This window comes from Talpa occidentalis, unplaced genomic scaffold (assembly GCF_014898055.3).
Source record: "Talpa occidentalis isolate TD23 unplaced genomic scaffold, MPIMG_talOcc4v2.1 talOcc4.12, whole genome shotgun sequence".
In the NCBI taxonomy this organism is placed as follows: domain Eukaryota; kingdom Metazoa; phylum Chordata; class Mammalia; order Eulipotyphla; family Talpidae; genus Talpa; species Talpa occidentalis.
In genome coordinates, this window is record NW_023601212.1 from 63,043,873 (window position 1) to 63,069,804 (window position 25,932).

The 25,932-nt window shown below is 38.5% G+C and overlaps 1 protein-coding gene and 1 long non-coding RNA gene across 7 annotated transcripts in view; one reads left to right on the plus strand and one right to left on the minus strand.

The window, feature by feature from the left end:
* Positions 1 to 25,932, minus strand: part of LOC119241306 (uncharacterized) — a 188,354-nt gene that overhangs the window by 128,695 nt on the left and 33,727 nt on the right. The gene's annotated exons all lie outside the window — the stretch shown is intronic.
* The window catches only part of F5 (coagulation factor V), a 70,681-nt gene that overhangs the window by 35,245 nt on the left and 9,504 nt on the right, over positions 1 to 25,932 (plus strand). For both annotated transcript variants that reach the window (XM_037506525.2, XM_054693490.1), the window contains 9 exons: positions 1,496 to 1,646; positions 2,892 to 3,104; positions 4,203 to 6,603; positions 18,354 to 18,528; positions 20,321 to 20,557; positions 21,396 to 21,606; positions 22,256 to 22,435; positions 24,811 to 24,927; positions 25,791 to 25,862. In XM_037506525.2, coding sequence (XP_037362422.1) covers positions 1,496 to 1,646; positions 2,892 to 3,104; positions 4,203 to 6,603; positions 18,354 to 18,528; positions 20,321 to 20,557; positions 21,396 to 21,606; positions 22,256 to 22,435; positions 24,811 to 24,927; positions 25,791 to 25,862 — 3,757 coding nt within the window. The remainder of the gene's footprint in view (positions 1 to 1,495; positions 1,647 to 2,891; positions 3,105 to 4,202; positions 6,604 to 18,353; positions 18,529 to 20,320; positions 20,558 to 21,395; positions 21,607 to 22,255; positions 22,436 to 24,810; positions 24,928 to 25,790; positions 25,863 to 25,932) is intronic.

Here is a 25,932-nt window from a genome sequence, read left to right on the forward strand (position 1 = left end):
TTCTTCAAATTAGTGTTTTTGTATTCTTCAGATAAATATGCAGAAGTGGGATAGCTGGATCATATGTTATTTCTATTAATTTTTTGAGAAACCTCACTACTATTTTGCATAATGGCTATACAAATTTACATTTCCACCAACAGTGTATGAGTGTTCCTTTTTCTTCACATTTTCACCAATACTACTTGTTTCTTGTTTTTATGATAGAGATTCTCACAGGTGTAAGTTATACCTTGATATTATTTTGATTTACATTTCTTTAATAATAACAGATGATTACATCTTTTCATGTGAACCTTTTCTAATGTGTCTTCTTCATAGAAATGTCTATTGAGATCCTCTGTCCATCTTTTAATTGGGTTGTTTTTAAGTTGTATGAGTTCTTTGTGTTTTTTTTATATTAATTCCTTATTGGAAGCATGGTTTTCAAATATCTTATCCAGTTTACTAATTTGTTTTATTGTTTTGAGAATAGTTTCTTTCACTGTGTAGAGCTTTCTGGTTTGGTATAGTCCCATTTATTTATTTTTCTTTTGTTTGTACCTAAAGACATCTTAGGGCCAATGTCAAGGAGTTTTTATTGCCTATCTTTGGTTATTTTTTGTCTTATTTTCCTCAGGACTCACTGCTGAAGACAAGTCTACATGATACTGTGCTTTAATTTCGAATTTCAGTCTATTGCTATTGGCTATATGATGAGCAAGTGACTTAACTTCTCTTAATTTCTTCCTTTTATTGTATGGGTGCTACCCCTCTTTAACCTCTTACAGGGTTGTTTTAAGCTGGCTCAGTGAGAAACCATCTGGTAGAAGTATCTGTATCAATCTTTGTTATTTTTAGAAACCTGCACTCAGATAAGACAGATAAGGGAGATATACAGCTCTGGTGATAAGGGAGATGTCCAGCTCTGGTGAGACTAAATTAGACAGAAGACTGTAACAAAGATATGGAACATCTGACTTTATCATCAATAAAGAATAATAGCCACATAGTAATTTAAATTTCAAGATAATCAGGCTAAGTTATAACCAAAGAAGTCTCATCCAAAGGCATACAAAATAAACCTATGCCTAAAAAAAAAAAATCATAAAATGAACATTATTAATCTTGATTTGAGCTAGGCAATGAAACAGGGAGAGTTATAAAGCTTGCTTACTACATACAGCCTTCTGTTTTATCCTTTGCAGCTCTTTGGAGCACATCCAGTCAGTCATTCAAGTTGAAAGGTGTTCATTTACAGAGATAAACAGAATTTCAGTTGCCATGATGAATTGGGATGTTTCTATTAGGGAATTTTAGTCTCTGAATTTACTGATCTGTTTGCTTTTGCATATTATTTTTGGTTCTAACATGTGCTTTGTCTATAATGAGCTCTCACAAGTGCCTGAATATGTGAACTTTGTGGTCCCAAGGGCTGTGCCCCTTTGGTTTCTGAGAACTCTGGCACTCAGTAAGTGCCAGAACATTAATCACTGAACACACTTTCACCCTCCAGAGGACAGCAGACATTGAGCAGCAGGCTGTGTTTGCAGTGTTTGATGAGAACAAGAGCTGGTATATTGAGGACAACATCAACAAATTTTGTGAAAATCCTGATAAGGTGAATCGTGATGACCCCAAGTTTTATGAATCAAACATCATGAGCAGTAAGTGGGAGCACTGTTTTGTCTATCAATTTTTTATTCCTAGGGCTGAACTGTGAGGCAGCGACATGGATTAGAATCTTCTCACTTCTTATCCACACCTTCAGTCCAGGGATTTGGTGATGAAATGCCTTGGTTATATAGCTTTCAGCACATTGCAATCCAGATTACCTGCATTTCAAGTGCTTAATAGCCATTTGTTGCTAGTGGCTATTGATTCAATTACATAGTTCACTACAGACCATTTACAAAATTTTCCAGAATGAGTTGCAAATTAATGACATCATGATATGTCAGTTTTTCAATATATATTTAATGCCAGTCATTGTGCAAGGACTAGGGCTATAGTGGATTTTATTCCATGCTTAGTATGTAAGTAAATAAAGATATTGCCTAAAACTGGTCCCCTTGAAAAATAATGAAAATATATAGCCTCAATACTTGTTTGAAAACTATAGATCATATAAATGCAGAGAGGGAACAATATGTGCTGTTCACATACTGTTCACATACAGCAAGATGTGCTGAAGATGCTTATTTTTAGGGGCATTACTTCTTATTCAATGACTAATGTGTCAAAAGGATACATTTTTTATATTATGATTTTCCTCCATGTAGAATTATCCTAGATCATATTCTAAATTAATCTTCAGAATAGCTTTAAATACAGAATGTGGAACAAAAAATATTTAAGATGTATTTGACAAATAAATGAATAAATCAACATGAATGAAAAGTTTTGTCTTCATCCTGACATTTCCACCTTGGCTAACTTAGTAGAAGAGACTCTCTCTTTTTTTAAAAAAAATTTTTTTTCATGTGTGTAGAAGAACTGGGGTATGGGCCAGAGGTGCGGAGGGGTGAGAGGATTCACCAGAAACAGAGTGGGGAGCAAAATAGGCCGATCTACTGAAATACACTGCTAAGGGGAGCAGTGCGCAAGAAAGGAGAGGTCTGCTGTGCCAAATGTGGATTAGCTCCCTGGCTGGGAATCAAACTCAGGCCATAGCTCTCTCTGATAGTACTGACTTAACCCCTAGGCCACCAGGGAGGCTACCTAGAATAGACTCTCATTAGGGAAGTCTGAGTTTGATCTTTGAGTCACATGTTAGACCTGATAAAGATTATTTTAAATAATCCCTGCGTTGATGAAACCAAATTAACATGGGGATGTTTATCTTAGATATAATTAGACATGTGCCCTTTGTTGTTAAGGGCGTGGCATGATAACAGATTTTACTCTTTCAGCCATCAATGGCTATGTGCCCGAAAGTATACCCACACTAGGATTCTGCTTTGATGACACTGTCCAGTGGCACTTCTGCAGTGTGGGAACCCAGGATGACATTTTGACCATTCACTTCACGGGGCATTCATTTATCTATGGAAAGAGGCATGAGGACACCTTGACCCTCTTTCCCATGCGTGGGGAATCTGTGACTGTCACAATGGATAATGTCGGTAAGAGCCTGGACACTAAGAACAATCTCTGGTCTAAAATGGTCTACTTCATCTCTTCATACATCCCAGTTCCTGAGTTTATCTCTCTGATCCCTTAGAGGCTTTCCTTTCAATACTACTCTCGATATCTATTTATGAAATTAATTACTTGAAAGGATCCAGTTCTTTAATGTATGTTCTGCTTACATTTCTTTGGGCTAAGAAGTAAAGAGAAGAAAGATAAAACATAACCTTGAAGAGGAAGCATGAGTCCTCAACAACAACAAAACACTTCTTTTATCAAAATGTCCTTTTGTTTTTTAAGATAGCCACTCTACCCTAGGTTAGAAATTATTGAATATTGTGCCTTAAAGACTGGCTTCAGAGATAACACCATATGGTGAAAAACACATAGGCTTTAGAGTTCTTCAGATCTGGATTAAATTCTGCTCTGCCAGTCAGTACCTGTGTAACCTTTGACAAATTACAGACCTCACAGAGTCTAGGTTTATTCAATTGAAAAACAGAATAGCAACACCTTACAGAGTTGTTTTGGCCATTAATTTTATGTTCCAAGCACCTCGCCCTTAGACACTCAATAAACAGACCTTTCTCAGGAAATTTTTAGTGTGCCAGAAAATCACTCAATTTCAGAGATTCAGAATTCCCCCAGGTTCACTTGAATTATTTATTACTTAGAATTATCCAAATGTGTCTTACTCATGATTAGACATCATCCTCCCACTAACTCCAATTCTCAAACAAGAGATACAATAATGAGTTGTTTATGATATTCAAAGTTCATTTTGTTCTTGATTCATTCCTCTTTAAAATATAGTTCAAAAAGAGTGACTCTCAAGCTATCTCTGCTAAAAGTTTTCTTTTTCTTAATCACAATTGTCCAATAATTTAGGTCTATATTCTATTAAATGAGTTAAGTACATTGATCACATTGTTATGAGGTTGTTCAAAATTACGCTCAATTTCTCTTTTTATATGGAACATAACTGAAAGTCCTGAATAATATTTGTTGGGAATTATCTCCCACAATAGATACTGCAGCTTTTATATTGTCTTCTGGACTTAGAACTCAGTTTCCTCTCTGTTGCTCTTCTATAGGAACTTGGATGTTAACTACCATGAATTCCAATCAAAGAAGCAAAAATCTAAGGTTGAGATTCAGGGATGTTAAGTGTATCCGTGATGATGATGAAGACTCATATGAGATTATATATGAACCTTCAGAATCTACATCCTTGACTACAAGAAAAATGCGTGATTCCTCTGAAAACAAAGATGAAGAGGAGGATGATGACTCTGAATACCAGGCCAAACTAGCTTCAGAATTAGGAATTAGGTCCTTCAGAAATTCATCATTGAATCAGGAGGAAGATGAGTTCAACCTTACTGCCCTAGCTCTGGAGGACAGCTCTGAATTCATTTCTCCAAGTACTGACAGAGCTATTGGTTCAAATTCTTCTCCGCCAAGTAACATTAGTAGGCTCCATGGCAATAACTACACAGAAACTTGGAAAATTCTTCCTCACCCAGAAGTCACCACAACTGTTCTGGGACACAATGGCTTAAACAAGAACTCAGTTCTTAACCCTTCCACAGCAGAGCATTCTAGTCCTTATTCTGAAGATCCTATAGAGGACCCTCTGCAGTCAGATGTCACAGGAATAAGCCTACTTCCACCAGGTGCAGAAGGGCTCAGAAGTAAAAAACGTGATAAACATAAGGGATTCAAGGCAGGAAGAGATCAACCAGTAAAGCATAGATCCTCCCAGATGGAATTACATAAAACTGGGAGATATTTAAAGAAAGGCAATACTTCTCCTTCTAGAAAAGTGTCCTTGGAAGACCTACCCAATAATCTGTTACTCTTGAAACAAAAAAATCCATCAAAGATTTTGAATGGAAAGTGGCATTTGATTTCTGAGAAAGGTAGCTATGAAATAGTACAAGAAAATGATGAAGACAATACGACTGTTAATAAACTGTTGAATAATCCACAGAATGCCTCAAGGACTTGGGAAGAAAGCATTCCTCTTACAAATAAGCATGAAAAGCAGAGTGATCATCCAAAATTTTCTGGAATTAAGCATAAATCTCTACAAGTAAGACGGGATGGAGGAAATGGTAGGTTGAAGAAAAGCTCTTTTTTCATTAAGACACGAAAAAAGAAAAGGGAAGAGAAGTTTGCACAGCATGTTCCTCTATCTCCAAGGGGTTTTCATCCTTTAAGTGGAAAGACTAACATCACATTTTCAGACAAGAGACTTGATCATTCATTGTTACTCCATAAATCCAATGAAACATCCTTTCCCATAGATCTCAATCAGACATTCTCCTCCATGAACCTTAGCCTGATAGCCTTACTTCCTGACCATAATCAGAACTCCTCAAATGACACTGGTCAGACAAGCTCCCCTCCAAATCTTTATTTAAACATGCCCACCAAGGAACACTATCAAACATCACCTGTTCAAGAGTCTGATCAAATGTACTCCACCACAGACTTCAGTCACGGTTCTTCAGAGTTCAGTCGGATGCTTGACTATGACATTGGTCAAGTGTTCCCTTCCTTGGAACTTGAAGCCTGGAAGATAACCATCTCACCAGACCTTAGTCAGTCAAACCCTTCCCCAGACCCTCAGCAGATGCCTTTTCCACCAGACCTCAGCCAGGAGACATTCTCTCCAGACCTCAACCAGACAACCTCTTTCCCAGATCTCAGCCAGGAGACTCTCTCTCCAGACCTTGACCAGACAACCTCTTTCCCAGACCTCACACAGGAGACTCTCTCTCCAGACCTTTCCCAGACAACCACTTCCCCAGAACTCAGCCACGTGACTCTCTTTCAAGACCTCAGCCAGACAACCCCTCCCCCAGATCTCAGCCAGGAGACTCTCTTTCTAGACGTTGGCCAGACAACTTCTTCCCCAGACCTCAGCCAAGAAACTCTCTCTCAAGATCTCAGCCAAACAGCTGTATTCCCACACCTCAGCCAGACCACTCCTCATCCAGACCTAGGTCAAGCAATCCTCTCTGCAGATATCAGTGAAACAACCCTTCCTCCTGATGTCAGGCAAACTTCACCTCCTCCCAAAGTTGATCATACATTCGACACTTCTGAATCTAGTCATTCATTGCTTCTTCCAGAATTTGGTCAGACTTTCCCTTATTCAGACCTTGATCAGATTCCATCTCCTTCACCCAATGACACTATATCAAGGGAATTGAATCCACGGGTTGTAGTTGGCCTCAGTGGAGATGATGGAGATTATATTGAGTTTATTCCAAGGCAAAAGGAACAGAGTAGTGAAGAAGACTATGTTGAAATTGACTATGTGGCCTATGATGACCCTTACCAAACTGATACCAGGACAGACATCAACTCCTCCAGGAATCCTGACAACATTGCAGCATGGTATCTCCGCAGCAACAATGGAAACAGAAGAAATTATTACATTGCAGCCGAAGAAATATTGTGGGATTATTCAAAATTTGCACAAAGGTTTGACCAGCTTTTTCCTTTTATAGTCTCATATTCCACTACTGCTGAAAAAAAGTAACTGTAACAGTTCAAGGAGATAATTCCAGGCAAATTATGCTAAGTGTAATTTAGCTCACCTATTGTAACTTCATTTCCTTTGTTAATACCAAGATTACCGTCTCTACTTTAGATGATATCAGAACAATATAAGGACGGTTACTTTGAGAAGTCTGTGGTATAAATATCTATGTCCCCTCCTTTATCCTCTCATCTTACTGCGCATGTTCCTATACCCTCTGTTTATCTGGTACAGGACCCATCCTATCAATTGAAGTTGGTTTCAGATTCAAATTTGTGATGTATGTAGAAATCTCCTTTTTCATTCACTTGTTTATAAAGAACATTTTAATATTGGTTAGTGAGCCATGTAAGGTACATAGCATCTTCATTAAGTTTAATTCAAATTCTATGAGATTCTAGTAGCAAAGACAAAGGATATATACTAGCTTAGAAACAAGAAACTAGTTTACAGCCTCAATTAAGACAGTCCATAGATAATAACTTAATCTTGATTTAAAGTTCAGTTTTAACATAGCTTATAGAATCATTCACTTTTAAATGAAGGCATTATTCCAAATGGCCCCCAAGATCCTTCAGGGTTTCAGCCATTTATCAACCATAGAGCTGAAGGACTTGATGCAATTTTTAAGTGGTATGATTTAAAACAGAGTTTCTAAGGGGTTCATGTATAATTCTAAATGATAATTTTCAATTCATTTTTGCTTAAGGGTTAAAAGCCATATTGGGCTGGACTCTATATTCTATGATGAAACTAGAGAGAGGGACAAGTAAGCAGATTAGGCTTACATGTATTTAGGCACAGAGCTTGTTGACCATGCCAAACTGTTTGAATATAGCACACAGCTTTTACACTAAAAAATTAAAAACCAAAGTGCAATTAGAGTAAGCAAACACAATGCATGGTGTGCCTTTTTTTTAAGGATTCATTTTTTAATTTTTTAATTTTATACATTTTTTACATCATTTTCATTTTTGCACAATGTATGCTTTTTCATCTTGGTTATAGTCCCCATACAATTCCCACCCCCTTGTTTTGATTCTACTTCCTCCTCCCCCCACTGCTCCCATAGTGTGTGTCTGGTTTATAGTTGCTTGTTGATTTTGATTTTTACTTTATTATAATTAGGTTTTTTCCTGGTTCCTTATTTGGGTTTTCTAAATTCCTGCTAGGAGTGAGACCATCTAGTATTTTTCTCTTTCTGGCTTATTTTGCTGAGTATGATCCCTTCCAGCTCCATCCATGTTGCTGCAAATGGCATTGAGTCTTTTTTGATTGCTGAGTAATATTCCACTGCTTTGGGTGATGTGTCTGTAAAGATGTCTTTAATGTGCAAATCACGTAGCATTTCGCCTATATTTCCTTCTATGTATTTTATGGTTTCAGGTCTTATGTCTAGTTCTTTAATCCATTTTGAGTTGATTTTTGTGTATGGTGTGAGGTAGTGGTCAAGCTTCATTCTTTTGCATGTAGCGACCCAGTTTTCCCAGCACCATTTATTGAACAAACTTTCTTTGCTCCAATGCATAGTCTTTGCTCCTTTGTCAAAGATTAGTTGATCATAAATCTGTGGGTTTATTTCTGGATTTTCTATTCGATTCCATTGGTCTGTATGTTTGTTCTTGTTCCAATACCATGCAGTTTTGATGATTATGGCTTTGTAGTATAGTTTGAAGTCTGGGAGTATGATGCCTCCATTCCCTTCTTTTTTTTCAGGACAGCTTTGGCTATTCGGGGTTTTTTGTAATTCCATATGAATTTCATCAATAATTGTTCTATTTCTTTGAAGAATGACATTGAAATTTTGATTGGAATAGCACTGAATCTGTAGATTGCTTTTGGTAGGATGCTCATTTTAATAATGTTTATTCTTCCAATCCATGAGCAGGGGATGTCTTTCCATTTCTTTGTGTCTTCTTCTATTTCTTTTAACAGTGTTTTATAGTTTTCTTTGTATAGGTCCTTTACCTCTTTTGTTAGATTTATGCCCAAATATTTGATTTTTTTTGTTTCGATAATAAAAGGGATGTTTTTTTTTTATTTCTTCTTCTTCAGATTTATTGTTTGTGTATAGGAAGGCTACTGACTTTTGTGTGTTGATTTTGTATCCTGCCACTTTACTGAACTGATTGATGAGTTGAATTAGTTTTTCTGTGAAGTTTTTGGGGTTCTCTATGTATATTATCATATCATCTGCAAAAAGTGATAGTTTGACTTCTTCTTTTCCTATTTGGATTCCTTGTATGTCTTTCTCTTGTCTTATTGCTCTGGCTAGGACTTCCAGTATTATATTGAAAAGCAGTGGTGAGAGTGGACATCCTTGTCTTGTTCCAGATCTTAATAGAATTGCTTTCAGCTTTTCACCATTGAGAATGATACTGGCTGTTGGTTTGTCATAGATGGCCTTTATGATGTTGAGGTATGTTCCTTGTATCCCAAGAATTTCAAGGGCTTTTATCATGAATGGGTGTTGCACTTTGTCGAAAGCTTTCTCAGCATCTATTGATATTATCATATGGTTTTTATATTTCTTTTTGTTGATGTGTTGGATAACGTTGATTGATTTTCGGATGTTAAACCATCTGGCTTTAGGATTCCTTGTAGTATTTTTTGGAGTGGGGCTTTAGTGGTAATGAAATTCCATAGTTTCTGTTTGTCTGGGAAGGTCGTTATTCTTTCTTCATAGAGGAAGGAGAGCTTTGCGGGATAGAGTATTCTTGGAATGAATCCTACTTGGTCGTGGTGAATTATCTTATGGATACATTGTTGGATTCTGATAGCTAAAATTTTATTGAGGATTTTTGCATCAGTGTTCATTAGGGAGATTGGCCTGTAGTTTTCCTTTTTTGTGTTGTCTTATTCGGTTTTGGTATTAGTGTAATGTTGGCTTCATAGAACGTGTTTGGTATTGTCTCTTCCTTCTCAATTTTTTGGAGGAGTTTGTGAAGGATAGGCACTAATTCATCTCTGAATGTTTGGTAGAATTCATTTGTAAATCCATCAGGTCCTGGGCTTTTGTTTTTGGGGAGGTTTTTGATTACCATTTCAATTTCGCTGCTTGTAATTGGTCTGTTTAGGTGTTCTATTTCTTCTTTATCTAGCTTTGGGTGATTGTAGAGTTGTAGGAATTTGTCCATCTCCTCTAGATTGTTGAACTTGTTTCCATATAACTGTTCATAGTAGTTACTGATTATTCTTTTGATTTCTGCTGTGTCCGTTGTGATTTCTCCTCTTTCATTTATTATCCTGTTTATTTGTGCTTTCTCCCTTTTTTCCTTTGTGAGCCTGGCTAGGGGTTTGTCTATTTTGTTGATTTTTTCGAAGAACCAGCTCTTGGTTTCATTAATCTTTTGGATTGTTTTTTTAGTTTCAATTTCATTTATTTCTGCTTTGGTTTTTATTATTTCTTTTCTTCTACTGGTTTTGGGGTTTTTCTTTGTTGTTCTTTTTCTAGATCTTTGAGCTTCGAGATTAGGTTGTTTCTTTGAGTTCTTTCTTGTTTCTTGATGTGAGCTTCTATTGCTATATATTTTCCTCTTATTACTGCTTTTGCTGCATCCCATACATTTAGGATATTGGTGTCCTCCTTGTCATTCAATTCAAAAAATTTTTAATTTCCTCTTTGATCTCCTCATTAGTCCAGTGGTCTTCCAGTAGTGTGGTTTTTAGTCTCCATGAGGTAGGAAAGTTCCTTGCCTTCTTTTTATGGTTTATTTCTAGCTTGATGCCTTCATGGTCAGAAAAGATGGTTGGTATGATTTCAATCTTGGTGTATCTGTAGATGTTTGTCTTGTGCCCCAGTATGTGATCGATCCTGGAGAATGATCCGTGTGCGCTTGAGAAAAATGTGTACTCCGTTTTTTTGGGGTTTAGTGTTCTATAGATGTCTGTTAAACCCAAATGCTCTAGGTCCTTATTTAGAGCTTTAGTTTCTTTACTTATTTTTTGTCTTGTTGATCTATCCATTGTTGATAGTGGTGTGTTGAAGTCTCCCACTACATATGTGTTTTCTCTGATGTCTGTTTTCAGAGATGACAACAGTTGTCTGATATATTTTAGTGCTCCTTCGTTTGGTGAGTATATGTTAATGAGTGTTATTTCTTCTTGAAGTATTGTCCCCTTGATCATAATGTAGTGACCGTTGGGGTCTCTTTTTATTTTTTTGAGTTTGAAATCTGTTTTATCTGATATAAGTATAGCTGTTCCTGCTTTCTTTGTTGGTCCATTTGCTCGTAGGATTGTTTTCCATCCTTTAACTTTGAGTCTATTTTTATCTTTTGTAGCTAAATGTGTTTCCTGGAGACAGCAAAAGGTTGGGTTTTGTTTCTTAATACAGGCTGCAACTCTGTGTCTTTTTATTGAAGAGTTTAGTCCATTTACATTTAGGGTTAATATTGATATGTTAGCATCTGTATTTGCCATTGTGTTTGTCTTTCCTTTGATTTTATTTATTCTTTTAATAACTTTTTTTTTCTTGCCTTCTTTCGTTGTTATTCATCCCTCTGAGGTTCTGGCTTTAGGATTCCTTGTAGTATTTTTTGGAGTGGGGCTTTAGTGGTAATGAAATTCCATAGTTTCTGTTTGTCTGGGAAGGTCCTTATTCTTTCTTCATAGAGGAAGGAGAGCTTTGCGGGATAGAGTATTCTTGGTTGACATCTGTTTCCTTGGAGTCTGTTGACTATGTCCCTCCACTCTCTCCTTGCCCGTAGTGTTTCTTCAGAGAAGTCTGATGTCAGCCTGATTGATTTTCCTTTGAATGTTATCTGTTTCTTCCCTCTTGTCAGCTTCATTATTTTTTCCTTGTCCTGGATTCTTGGGAGCTTTACTATTATGTGTCTTGCTGTATTTTTCCTTTCGTGGTGGAAGTTTGGTGTTCTTCTTGCTTCTTGTATATCAATTTTCAGCTCCTTCTTCACATTTGGGAAGTTTTCTTCAATTATCTCCTGGAATATTTTCTCTGTTCCTACATCTCTCTCCTCTCCTTCTGGTATTCCTATAACTCTTATATTTCCTTTCCTCATGGAGTCAGATAGTTCCCGAAGTCTTTCTTCATTCTTTTTCCTTCGTACTTCTCTTTCCTTTTCTGTTTTGGTTCTTTTTATTTCTGTGTCTTCAAGAGTACTTATTCGTTCTTCCACTTCATCTATTCTGCTTTCACTGCTTTTCCCAGAGTTCTTTAGTTCCTCCATTAATTCTTTGATCTCCTGCGTTTCTTTCGCTTCCCTCTTTAAGGACTCAATTTCATTCTTCTGAGCATTGTTTTCCCTCTCTAGGGACTCAATTTCCTTCATGAGTTTTGTCATTTTTTTAATCATGGCAAATTTAAATTCTCTTTCTGGAAGGCTCAGAAGTTCTTCCAAGTTACTGTCGTTGCAATCTGGGAGGTGGTTTTCTTTTTGTGGTGTGCTTTTTTCCTGAGGGGTTGTTAGATTGCGTGTGGATCTTCTACTCCCTACTGTCTGTTTTCTAATTTGTCGTATGCATTGGGATACTGTGTTGCTGGGACTGGCCGGCATCTTGGGTGAGCTTCTCCGCTCCCCTCTGGCTTCTCCAGGAGCCATCTGTCGGTGTCAAGCAGTCTTTACTGAAGAAGGGTCCCTGTTCTAAAATGCCGATGTGGGGACACACTGCCCTGTGCTTGGTCTGCCCCGGTGGTGGGTTCCTGTTCCCCCTCTGGGTTTGGACTGCGGGCTAGACGGGGCCTGGTGTGGGAGAGCTTCCCCGCTCACCTCTGGCTCCTGAGGGAGCCTTCTGCAGGCAGTCTTTACTGAAGAAATGTCCCTGTTCTAAAATGGCAATGCGGGACGCACTCCCTACGCGTCCGGTCTCAGGTACACTCTTCCCGCGCCCGGTCTGCCCTGGCCATGGGTGCCCGCTCCCCCTGTGGGGTCAGACTGCTGGTCTGAAGGGGCCTGGGGTGGGCTAACTTCCCAACTGGCCACGGGCTCTGCCTTCTGCCGGTCAAGTGGTCTTTTCTGAAGAAAGGTGTTAGTGACTTTTTTTCTGGTCACTAGGTGGCGCCAGAGATCTCTCCTAGAGCCCTTGGGGAGCTGTGTTTTTCACCCCGTGTGGCAGGGAACAGAGTGGGAATGGTAAGGAAAACCTCAACGGCTTTGGGGTGCTGTGTCTGCCTTGTGCCCCGCCGACGTGTAGGACCCATGCCCCGAATTTCGTGCCCCGGGTCTCATTTCCAAAGCCCTCAGGTCTAGGACGCGGGCTGTAGCCCAGTTCAGTGGCTGCAGCAATGGCGCCTTTTGCACCCCACTCCCGTGTCCGGGCGCCTGGTTTCTGATTACTCAGTGAGGGACTTTCACCTCAGTGAGGGCCCCCGCACGTCTCCCCGCAAGCCTAGGTCTCAGGTGCGGGGACCTGGGCAGCCGCGATCCCAATCCGAGTTTGCTTTTCCAGCGCGCCGCTTTTCCGCGCAAGCTTACAGGGCCGGCCTGGGCTGTGTGCAGGTCTCCCGGGGTCTCTGCTGTTCTTTAATGGCGCCTGGAGCTCACCGCCACTCGAATCCTGCAGGGTTCTCCACAGCTCCCGTTCACGGGGTGTGGTGGCTGAAATAGTTCCTTTCCACTCACAGTCCCGCCTGATGTGTAGTTTGTTCTTGTTGGTCATTTTAGTTTGTTTTTTTCCTCCTCTCTGCTGGTCGGAGAGTGCCGACTTTGTGGGGGAGGGGGGAGCAGGGTTCTGCGCTTTCCTCCCTTCTAGTCCTCTTTTATGGCAACTTTCTTCTTCGGGTAGTTTGCTGGAGTCGTCCGTTTATCTTCCGTGTCCCCGTTCTCACTGGGACCTGCCGCTTTTCCTCCCTATTAACTTTTTTTAATGGGAGATCTTACTCGCAGCGTCTCCTCGCCGCCATGTTGCTCCGCCTCCTGTTGAACAGTGATAGTTTGACTTCTTCCTTCCCTATTTGGATTCCTTGCATGTCTTTTTCTTGTCTTACTGCTCTGGCTAGGACTTCCAGTATTATATTGAAAAGCAGTGGTGAGAGTGGACATCCTTGTCTTGTTCCAGATCTTAATGGAAATGCTTTTAACTTTTCACCATTGAGAATGATATTGGCTATGGGCTTGTCATATATGGTCTTTATGATATTGAGGTATGTTCCTTGTATCCCAAGAATCTCAAGGGCCTTTATCATAAATAGGTGTTGTACTTTGTTGAAATATTTCTCAGCATATATTGATATGATCATATGGTTTTTGTATATTTTTGTCGATGTGTTAGATTACAAATTTTCGGATATTGAACCACCCTTGTGTCCCTGGAATAATCCTACTTGGTTGTGGTGAATTATCTTATGGATGCAGTGTTGGATTCTGTTAGCTAAAATTTTATTGAGGATTTTTGCATCAGTGTTCATTAGAGAGATTGGCCTGTAGTTTTCTTTTTGTGTATTTTCCTTGTTCAGTTTTGGCTTCATAGAACATGTTTGGTGTAATGTTGGCTTCATAGAACATGTTTGGTATTATCCCTTCTTAATTTTTTGAAAGAGTTTATGAAGGATAGGCACTAATTCGTTTCTGAATGTTTGGTAGAATTCATTTGTAAATCCATCTGGTCCTGGGCTTTTGTTTTTTTGGGGGGGGGGTTTGATTACCATTTCAATTTCACTGCTTGTAAGTGGTCTGTTTAGGTGTTCTATTTCTTTTTTATCTAGCTTTGGGTGATTGTAGAGTTGTAGGAATTTGTCTATCTCTTCTATATTGTTGAACTTGTTTGCATATAACTCTTCATAGTAGTTTCTGATTATTCTTTTGCTTTCTGCTGTGTCTGTTGTGATTTCTCCTTTCATTTGTGATCCTATTTATTTGTGCTTTCTCCCATTTTTCCTTTATGAGCCTGGCTCAGGGTTTGTCTATTTTATTTTTTCAAAGAACCAACTTTTAGTTTCATTGATCTTTTGGATTGTTCTTTTAGTTTCCATTTCATTTATTTCTGCTTGGATTTTTATTATTTCCTTTCTTCTACTGGCTTTAGGGGGTTTTTTGTTGTTGTTCTTTTCTAGTTCTTTGAGATATGAGATTAGGTTGTTTCTTTGAGTTCTTTCTTGTTTCTTACTGTGAGCCTGTGTTGCTGTATATTTTTCTCTTATTATTACTTTTGCTGTGTTTCATACATTTAGGAAGTTGGTGTCCCCCTTGTCATTCAACTCTAAGTATTTTTTTAATTTCTTCTTTCATCTTCTCATTAGTCCAGTGGTCTTTCAGTAGTGTGGGTTTCAATCTCCATGAGGTAGGAGGTTTCCTTGCCTTCTTTTTATGGTTTATTTCTAGTTTGATGCCTTCATGGTCAGAGAAGATAGTTGGTATGATTTCAGTCTTGGTGTATCTGTTGATGTTTGTCTTGTGTCCCAGTATGTGATCGATCCTGGAGAATGATCCTTGTGTGCTTGAGGAAAATGTGTACTCAGATTTTTTTGGGTTTAGTGTTCTATAGATGTCTGTTAAGCCCATGAGCTCTAGATCCTTATTTAGAGCTTTAGTGTCCTTACTTATTTTTTGTCTCCTTGATCTATCTATTGTTGATAGTGGTGTGTTGAAGTCTCCTACTACATATGTGTTTTCTCTGATGTCTGTTTTCAGAGATGATAATAGCTGTGTGATATATTTTGGTGCTACTTCATTTAGTGAGTATAAGTTAATGAGTGTTATTTCTTCTTGAAGTATTGTCCCCTTGATCATAATGTAGTGACCGTCTGGGTATTTTTTCACCTTTTTGAGTTTGAAATCTGTTTATCTCATATAAGTATAGCTGTCCTGCCTTCTTTTTTGGTCTATTTTCTTGTAAGATTGTTTTCCATCCTTTTACTTTCAGTCTATTTTTATCTTTTGTAGTTAAATGTGTTTCCTGAAGACAGCAAAAGGTTGGGTTTTGTTTCTTAATTCAGCCTGCAACTCTGTGTATTTTTATTGAAGAGTTTAGTCTGTTTACATTTAGAGTTAATATTGATATGTTAGCATCTGTATTTGCCATTTTGTTTGTCTTTTCTCTGGTTTTATTTATTTTAATTTTTTTTGTCTTATTTTGTTCTTATTCATTGCTCTGTTGATTCTGGCTTTAAGACTCCTTGTAGTATTTTTGGGAGTGGGGGTTTAGTGGTAATGAAATTCTGGAGTTTCTGTTTGTCTGGGAAGGTCCTTATTCTTTTTTCATAGAGGAAGGAAAGATTTGTGGGATAGTGTATTCTTGGTTGGCATCTGTTTTCTTGGAGTCTGTTGACTATGTCCCTCCACTCTCTCCTTGCCCGTAGTGTTTCTTCGGAAAAGTCTGATGTCAGCCTGATAGGTTTTCCTTTGTGTGTTACCTGTTTCTTCCCTCTTGTCAGCTTCATTATTTTTTCATTGTCTTGGATTCTTGGGAGCTTTACTATTATGTGTCTTGCTGTATTTTTCCTTTCATCATGGAAGTCTGATGTTCTTCTTGCTTCTTGTATGTCTATTTTCAGCTCCTTCATGTTTGGAAAGTCCTCATTAATTATTTCCTTGAATATTTTTTCTGCTCCTATGTCTCTCTCCTCTCCTTCTGGGATTCCTATAATTCTTGTATTTCCTTTCCTCATGGAGTCAGATAGTTCCCAAAGTCTTTCTTCATTCTTTTTCCTTCATACTTCTCTTTCCTTCTCTGTTTTGGTTCTTTTTTATTTCTGTGTCTTTGAGAGTACTTATTCGTTCTTCCATTTCATCTATTCTGCTTTCACTGCTTTTCCCAGAGTTCTTTAGCTCCTCCATTAATCCTTTGATCTCCTGCATTTCTTTCAGGTCCCTCTTTAGGAACTCATTTTCATTCTTCTGATTGTTGATTATTTTTCCCATATCATTTTCAACTTCTTTCAGTTTTTTAATCATGGCAATTTTAAATTCTCTATCGGAAGACTCGTAAGTTCCTCTAAGTCACTGGTGTTGCAGTCTGGTGTTTGATTGTTTTTTTTGTAGTGTGTCTTTTCCCTGGGGACATGCTTGGTTGTTTGTTATTTTTCTTCTCTGTGCCACTTGTTTTCTAATTTGTTCTGTGCATTGGGACTCTGTGTCACTGGTATTGGCCGGCATCTCTTTGGTGTGCTCTTTCTGGGATATTGGGAACTGGTGGTCAAATCGAATCCAATACTGTTATGCCAGAAGTCCAGTAGGGCAGTGGTATTATGGATATGTTAATGGTCGCTGTCCCTGAAAATCTCCTCCTTCTGTATTTGTTTAATTCTAGAGGTGGGTCTTGAGGTCCCACAGACTGCCTTGGGGGTAGCTGGATCGCCCGCTGGGCTCCCAATTACTGGATCCCTCTCTGGGCTCCTAGTTGCCAGGCAGGGCCTGGCTTGTGGGGGCCTTTGGCTCACCTCTGATTGTGGGGACAGCCCTTTCTCAGTTGCATACAACAGCTTTGGTGAGGTCCGGACACACACAGAATTCCCTGTCTAAATATGGCCCAACTGCATGATGTGTCTTACAGAACCATTTTCTTTAGTCCAATGCCTAATATTTCCATATTAAAAGTTGGTTTAAAACACTTTCCTCCATGATTTCCTATTTAAATATAATATACATCACTATTTATAACTAGTTTATCTGTGGATTTCTTTTTTAAGTTTATTTATATATATTTTACATCATTGTTCATTTTGTACAATATTTGCTTTCTCCTCTGAGGTATAGTCCCTATAAGATTCCCACCATGGACTCACCCATGCACCATTGCCATAGTCCCTTGTGCTCTTCCCTCCCCCACTTTGATCCCTTTCTCTCCCCTTCCCCTGCATAATGCCTCTGCTTTATAGTTATGTGTTAATTTTGGTTTTTTATTTATATATTTTTTCTGATCCTTTATTTGGTTCCCCTATATTTCCCCTATAAGTGAAGCTATCTGACTTAGCCTAACAAATACCATGAGATCATGGATGAGCTTTTGTCTTATTTCCACAGACCTGAGAAATTTAAGAGTTAGTGGGGAAATGTGATGTGTGCTGGTGCCAGACTGAGCTAGTGAACTACATAAGAAATAATGTGATTTTGCCAAAGCAAACATGAAAAAAGTAGCTACTTTCAGAGTATAAAACACCCATCCATCTAGAAGCCTTCACAGAGGTGATCTTTTAATTTAACTGATCACTGTCATATGACATCCCCAAGCCCCAGCACTGTCCCATTACATGGCTTTGTCTGTTTTGGATATTAAAATCTGCAGTGTTAATAAACCACAAGACTTTGTTTATTCATTGATGCATTCAACAAAATGTATTAAGTGCCACCTATGTGCCAGATAACTTGCTAGACACTAGAAATAAAATTATGGACAAAGTGGGCACAATTTCTGACCTCATGGAGCATTCATTCAAATGACAGGTATTAACAGATAATTTCTCAAATAAATATTATATAATTTATTATATATGCTATATAGAAATACTATAATACTATAGAAATTATATGTATATATATTTAATAATAACACTGTAGAGTTGTAAGAAATGATATAGAGAGATTTGTCCTAAAGAGCCAAATAAGAGGATCATAGGAGGATTTACCTGAGAAATGATAGGTGACCTGGGACTTAAAGGGTAATTAATAGCTTATGTTTTGAGTCATTTATATTTTCACTCATTTGTTCATCACAGTAGATACTACATTCAGAAAGATAATTTCTAAATTCTATGACATTTTTAATCTCTTCCTTTAAACAAATACTATCATTTCAGTGAAATGTATAATGAAGATGCTGGTGATATTCCAAAGAATACCATATATAGGAAAGTTGTTTTTCGGAAGTACCTTGATAACTCTTTTACCAGACGTGATCCTCAAGGGGAATATGAAGAGCACCTTGGCATTCTTGGTCCTATTATTAGAGCTGAAGTGGATGATGTTATCCAAGTAAGTCATATTTTGATCATGGCTAAGATTATCAGAGATATTTCCACAAACATTGGAGTTTAGGTGAAGGTTAGCAAGGGAGCTATAGGCAATTTGTTTATTTTCCAATATTAACAAGTAATTATATGTCTTCTGAGAGACTGCTTGACAAGTAATTTGGCAAACTTCAGGAAAAAGAATAATCTCAGATTTTTTTTTTAATTCTGAAAACTATATAATCTAAGGGACATCACTCTAATTGCTCTATAGTTAACCGGTATAAAGCTAACAGAATATTTTCAGGTACAATCAAGTGCCATGGTAGTGGTGGCAATAGCAGTGGTATTAATAGTAGTAATTTAGAAGCTCCTCCCATTGTTTTCTAAGAAAATTAGAAAATTAAGACACTAAATGGGTTTCCACACCAAGACTGAAGGAAAAGAATAACCCTTCAAAAGTCAGTGAGTGTCTTAAATATCTTCCCAGTCCTGGTCTTTTTACAAAATTCTGTATCAGCCTGTAGGTCTGTAGCCAGCTATTATAAGAGTCAAAAGTTATGCTCTATTCTTTTTAACGTCTCACAAAAAAAAAAAAAAAAATATAGGAGAGGATTCTGAAACCATGATAAACTATTCTTAAACCAAAATCCTGATTTACCTTTTTTTAAAAAAAGATTTATTTATTTATGCATACAAGAACTGTGGTACAGGGCTGAAGTACAAGGGTGGAGGGTGAGAGGATTCACCAGAGAGAGAGTGGGGAACAGAAAAGGCAGATTGACTGAAACACTCTGTTGAGGAGAGCAGCGGGCTAGACAGGAGAGGGCTGCTGCGCCATGTGGGTTAGCTCCCTGGACAGCTGGGGATCAATCTCAGTGGTCTGCTGCAGACAGCTTCATAGTACTGTAAGTTAACCCTTGTGCCACCAGGGAGGCCCTATTTACCTTTTTTAGCAAGTTTTTAGCAATGATTTGTTCTTTTTAAAAATGCAAAGAGATGACGTGGGATATAAGGCCCCAATTATTCTGAATGGTCTGTGAAGATATGGAAAGCACTAGTCCTTTCTCTTTTCATTAGGGGAGTTTCTATTCAATAGAAGCTGTAGAAGAGAAAGGCTAGAAGGATCTTCCCTCATGGTCTGATTGTAATGGGTCATGGAAATACCCAATGTGATGGTATTGAAAGTTCTCTTCCATCTGGTCCCAACCTCCTTTTGTAGACTCATTTCTCACCAGACCCAATGCTGCTGTGCATGCCCCAACACAGCCACACCAACACCCTCACTGTTACCTAAACACTTATACCCCTCACAGACATCTTTTTGCTCTTCTGAGCATATTTTCTCCTTTTTCCCTCTGCTGAGCTCCTGTTCATTCCATAAGGCCAATCTATTTCCCTAAAAAACTTTTTTTAATCCACCAACCTCTCCCAAGCATTCAACCAAATTGCTCCTCCCAGACATTCCCATCTAACCCCATTCAGACTTGTTTATAGTACCCTTTGTTTTCTAAATCTTAACTTGAACTCATAAGCACATGTCTTTCTTCCACAGTAGGCTGAAAACTTATTGTGAGCAAGAACCAAGCCTCATTCATTTTCAAATCTCCAGCATCTGTCACTATTATTTCATTTGTAGATAGTATCAATACTTAAATGAAACAACCTAAGCACATTACTTTGCTTTTGTAATCATTCAATATATTTTGTATCCATTCACTACAATGCTGGCATTTTCTATAAACTTTGGGTTTTTTGTTAAGGTTTGGATTTTTGTTAACCTTGAGTATATTTGTAGCTTATTCCTTTATTTCTAGGTTCGTTTTAAAAATTTAGCATCCAGACCATATTCTCTTCATGCCCATGGACTTTCCTATGAAAAATCATCGGAGGGAAAGACATATGATGATGATTCTCCTGAATGGTTTAAAGAAGATAATACCATCCAGCCAAACAGCAGCTATACATATGTATGGCATGCCACTGAGAGATCAGGACCAGAAAATCCTGGCTCTGCCTGTCGGGCCTGGGCCTACTACTCAGCTGTGAACCCGGTATGTACATCCACTGAAAGTTTTCATTTTTCCCATAACCATTTAACCTGAGCTTACCAAACAGAAGGGTCAGAATTATTTCTTGTAAGTACCTGTGTTGGTATTTATAAGGACCATATAAGGACTGTGTTCCACAGTCTACAACCATTCTAACCAGGCACCCTCCAAGGAGATCTTCAGAGAACAGAGAAAGAAACATTTGTTCAGTAAAGTAGGGTATGGATTACTTAAATCATTGGCGCCCAGTTAGAAAGCCTACCTTTCCTGTGACAGATGTGTATTTGCAACTTCTTTGAACCACTATTAACTTTCTCCTGTTCTTTCTTAATGAAAGAAGTGTAAAGTCAAGGCTTCTTCATTGTAGGCATGGTAGACAGAACAGAGACTTAGTCTTGTCCTGTCACTTACTGTATGGCTCCTGGAAAGTTATATGATCTCTATCCACTTCAATTCCAAAATTAGAAATGAGTTAATACTACATAACATTTGTTCAATAAATGAATATATTTTTACCATATAGAACTGTTGTCAGAATTGAATAAGACACAATAGGCAAAATATTTAATATAGCAATAGAAGCTCAATATATAGCATTTTATAGACTCAATATTACTATCATAATTAGTTATTACCATATTGAGATAAAGGATTAGTCAGAGGAAGAACAATGAATGTTATAGAACTAGATGACAAATATCTGGGCTTACTATTCACCTATAATCTTCAAATCCAGAGCCTCTGAGAAGCTCCCTTTTCTATATAATCAGTGATTGTCAGATTAGCAAAGAAAATTCTGAGAAAGTGAGAATACATACAATCCACTCTTACTATCTTCCAGGAAAAGGATATCCATTCGGGTTTGATAGGTCCCCTTTTGATCTGCCGAAAAGGAACACTTCAAAAGGAGAACTACATGCCTACAGACATGAGAGAATTTGTCTTACTTTTTATGGTCTTTGATGAAAAGAAGAGCTGGTACTTTGAAAAGAAGCCCCAGGGGTCTCGGAGACGTATGTCCTTGGAAGAAAAAAACTCCCATGAGTTTCATGGTATTGTCCTCTGACATTGATTATCTCTGAATTAAATCACACTGGGTGACAGTGATTCCTGTCTTTCGGGCTTCATAAGATTAGACATGATATGCTTCTGGGGAGATAGGAGCTACAAATGAATCTAGTTACAGAGGCCTCGTGTCTCCTGGCTAGTGACTTTGAGAGTGAAGGAGAGTAGGGAAAGTCTGAAAGATAGCACAAAGCAAACCAAAACAAACCAAGAAAAAAGTCATTGGGCCTCAGGAGGCAATATAACTTGAACAGTAAAGAATATTATCCTGCAGTTTGAACAGTTAATAAACCTGTTTTTTAATCTCCAAAGGAACAATTATTTATACAGAAGTGATTGTCCTTGTGACAGATAACTGGGCTTGATTGTCCTTGTGACAGATAACGGGAGTGACAAAGTATCTGGAAAAGTAGCTCCCCCTCCACTCTGTTACATACTATTGTGACAAGGATCTGGTGTCGCTTTCGTCCTCTCCATGACAGGACAGCATATGGCATCCTTACTATACCTGGGTAGGCCTGGGCATGTGGACTAATAAGGAGGATGGGTGGTGAACGGGGTGCCTCATTCTTCCTTACAGGGCTCTCTCCTGATGTACGCAGATGTTTAACTGATGGGAATACTCTGTCTTTTCAGCCATTAATGGAAGGATCTACAATGTGCCTGGCCTGCGAATGTATGAGCAAGAGTGGGTGAGATGGCACCTGCTGAACATCGGCAGCTCCCAAGACATTCACGTGGTTCACTTCCATGGCCAGACGCTGCTGGAAAATGGCACTCAACAGCACCAGCTAGGGGTCTGGCCCCTCCTGCCTGGTAAAGATCTGAGCAGTAAAAAGAGGCCCCTGCTAAAAAAAAAAAAAAAGGGGGGGGCAAGAGAAGGCACTCTTAGCGTCTGCAACTGGTTTCCTCATGCATTTACTCCCTAAAGGGTCAAATATAGATCCCCGGCAAAGCCATATTCCAAAACTGTACACAGAGTGCAACAAAGCCAGAGAATAAATGCACCACACAGCTTAAATATGTGGCCCAACTTGCTTCTACAGAGATGCTATGACTAATGCAGCTTCATCCAAGCCACTGTGTGTACACAGACTGGGTCATAAGTACTTTACAAACTGAATTCCACAAGCAGCTAACACTTTCTGTTGGGACAAAGATGAGAAACTTGCTAATACCTTGGTGCTCTTGAATTCTGCACTCTTTGTCACCCTGATATCCTTGGGCAAATGACTATGGGGGGATCTTAATCTTTAACTCATGTGGCTGTTTAGAAGAAAAAAAATTTTTTTTATTTTTAATGATTGTGAAAGATAAAAAATAAAGATATTTGGAGTTTGTCATGTGCGAAGTAATAAGGCTTAAACAAACTACAGTCATTAGACAGGATCTCTATATGCCAATGAGTTAGCTGTCGATGTACCAGTGTGTCATAGGTGTGTGGATGGAGGTGGAGTGCTAGATGCCATTGATTCTCAAACTGTAATGGGCAAAGCCTAAGAATTGGTTAAAATATAGGCACTAAGGCAGAGAGTTTGCTCTCAGACTTTGATCCAGTAGATCATAGTCAGGAGCCCAGGAATCTGAATTTTAAATGAGTCACCTACGTCCACAAAGGCCCTCAGCTAGTAAAGGCAGTCCTTTAGTGGGACTCTGAGTGGGGAAGTTGCTATGTGAGTCAGCTTTGGATGAGGGTACAGAAGTTTAAATTGGGCCTGCTTTGGCTAGGAGTAGGACAAAGAGGGTTCTTGTTTGTTTCAATCATGCCAGTGACTCATTAATAAGGCTATAAAGGGCATACTATTAAAAAACAAAGACAGGATTAGTAAAATTTTTTTTAAAGATTTATTTATTTATTTTATTTATACAAGAACCAAAGTATAGGCCAGATGCACAGGAGGGTGAGAGGATTCACCAGAGATAGAGCAGGAAACAGAACAGGCAGACTGACGAAATACACTGCTGAGGGGAGGAGCGGGCGCTACAGGAGAGGTCTGCCGCACCATGTGGGACCCTTGCTGGCCGGTTAGCTGGCTGGCTGGGAACAAACTCGTGCTGCAGAGGCTGCGGACAGCTTCACAGAGTGGCGCTCAACCACCTGTGCCACCAGGGGAGGCCCCATTCCTTAATTTTTGCAAATGTTACCAGATCAGGGCCTCCGTGGTTTGACCACAGCGCTGTGAAGCTGTCTGCAGCCTCTGCAGTGCAGGTTTGATTCCTGGCCAGCCAGGGAAATTCCCACATGGCATGGCAGACCTCTCCTGTCGCACCCGCTGCTCCCCTCAGCAGTGTATTTTGGTCGTCTGCCTGTTCTGCTCCCAGCTCTGTCTCTGGGGAATCCTCTCACCCTCCCGCACCTCTGGCCTGTACCCCAGCTCTTGTACAAAAATAAATAAATCTTTAAAAAAAATGTTATCAGATCAGGCATCCTTCCCTGAGTCTGAGAGAAGCACTGAGAAGCTGGGATTGGCTGACCCACCTAACTTTGCAAACCTAAATATCTGCATTGGACCTGGGAAGGTCTTTCTTTAGTGTCTTTGAGGAGAACAACCATCAGCTATTAATCTTTACTCACATTCTGGGAAACAGTCACAAATGATAGCAAATTTAAGAATTCACTGGTAATTGATAACATTAAATACCAAAATGTATAATCAGAAGTTTCAGAAATCTCTTTTCCCAGTGATTTTTGAAATGATTTGTGTATAATTCTATCTAAATATGTAAACTTAATTGAAAATTGAAATATGGGTGAGGTGTTTTATTTTAATTTTCTTATACAAAAAAGGAAAAACTAGCAAAATGAAGACAGAAAGGAAATATGTACACTATTTTTGAGGTGCAATGATGGATTGCTCAAGATTGTTTTGCCACTTAGGACTAGGAAACTATATTATGTATGGGTCAGCTATAACATTATATACAAATAAATGAAGGTTTCTTTTTATTGAGTTGTGTTGGAAATGTTTTAAAGTTCCAGGGAGATTTATTTTTATTAATATATATACATTCTTGTTTTCTCTTTATTTGCTTATTATACCTCTAATCCTGCCTAGAGATAAATGGATAACTTCTAAGCTCTAATCTGAAGTTTTTGTGATATAAAGTTTCTACAATTTTTTGGTAGCTGTCAACCATATTAACTTGTTTATCTTTGGGTATTTGATGTTGTCCCTTACTCTCTATTTTAGGTTCATTTAAAACTCTTGAAATGAAGGCATCAAAACCAGGCTGGTGGCTCCTAGACACACAGGTTGGAGAAAACCAGAAAGAAGGGATGCAAACACCATTTCTCATCATAGACAAAGGTATCATCTAAGAGTCACATGGTATTTTTAGCAGGAGAGTACCTGTTACTAGAATGTTCCCAATTTTTAGATGGGAAATATTCAACTCAGAGAATTCAGACATGAAAGAGACATAATCTGTCATGGTAATTGCTTTCATTCTGACCCATGGTACAACTATACTATAAACATCAGTCCTCTAGGAACTTAATCCAGATGGTTCAGCCCAAGGCATGCCTTCCAACTATGGATCCAATGTAAAGTTATCCTTATTCATGCATAGTTTGAGATCCATAGGAAAGTACATGGAAGAAATTCTACAGTTTCTTAGAGAAGAAAAGGGAAAAGATGCCTGGATTTCAACAATGACTGAGATAAACAGTGAACTTAGCATTTCAATATTCGAGAAATATAGTTTCCATTTGTATAGTCAGCCAGCCAGCATCTATCAAGTACCTGTTGAGCAATGTGTCAACATCCAGATGGCTCAGTGAATGGTATTCTCTTCCATGAAGAAGAAATAAAAAACCTTGCAACCTTTCAGGTCAATTTTTGAGAAGAGAGTCTTCTGAGGGATAGTACTTAATGTTGGAAAATGATTTGTTTTAAATATGAATAGATGGAGATTAGTTTTAAAGCTAATGCATTTCAGGATTTCAGTGGTTTTCCACTACGGTGTCACCATTTCTATTAAGGCACCAGTCTTTTTAGTGTATTTACCATTTTATAATCAGAAATATCTAAGACATTGCAACAAAAGATAGGCATCTATCTCCTGACCCACAGGAGATAGAATCTATAGCCATGGAGCTTTTAGTTTGTTATATATATTTTTGAAGAAAAATTACTCATTATTCTGGTTTTTGCTTTTTTTTTTTCCGTAGAATGTAAGATGCCAATGGGGTTGAGCACGGGTACTGTAACTGATTCACAGATCAAGGCTTCTGAGTATTTGAGTAAGTAGTAACCTATGAATGGTACCTCCTACAATTATGCAGTGTGGAGCTTGCAAAACCGTCCCTGAAA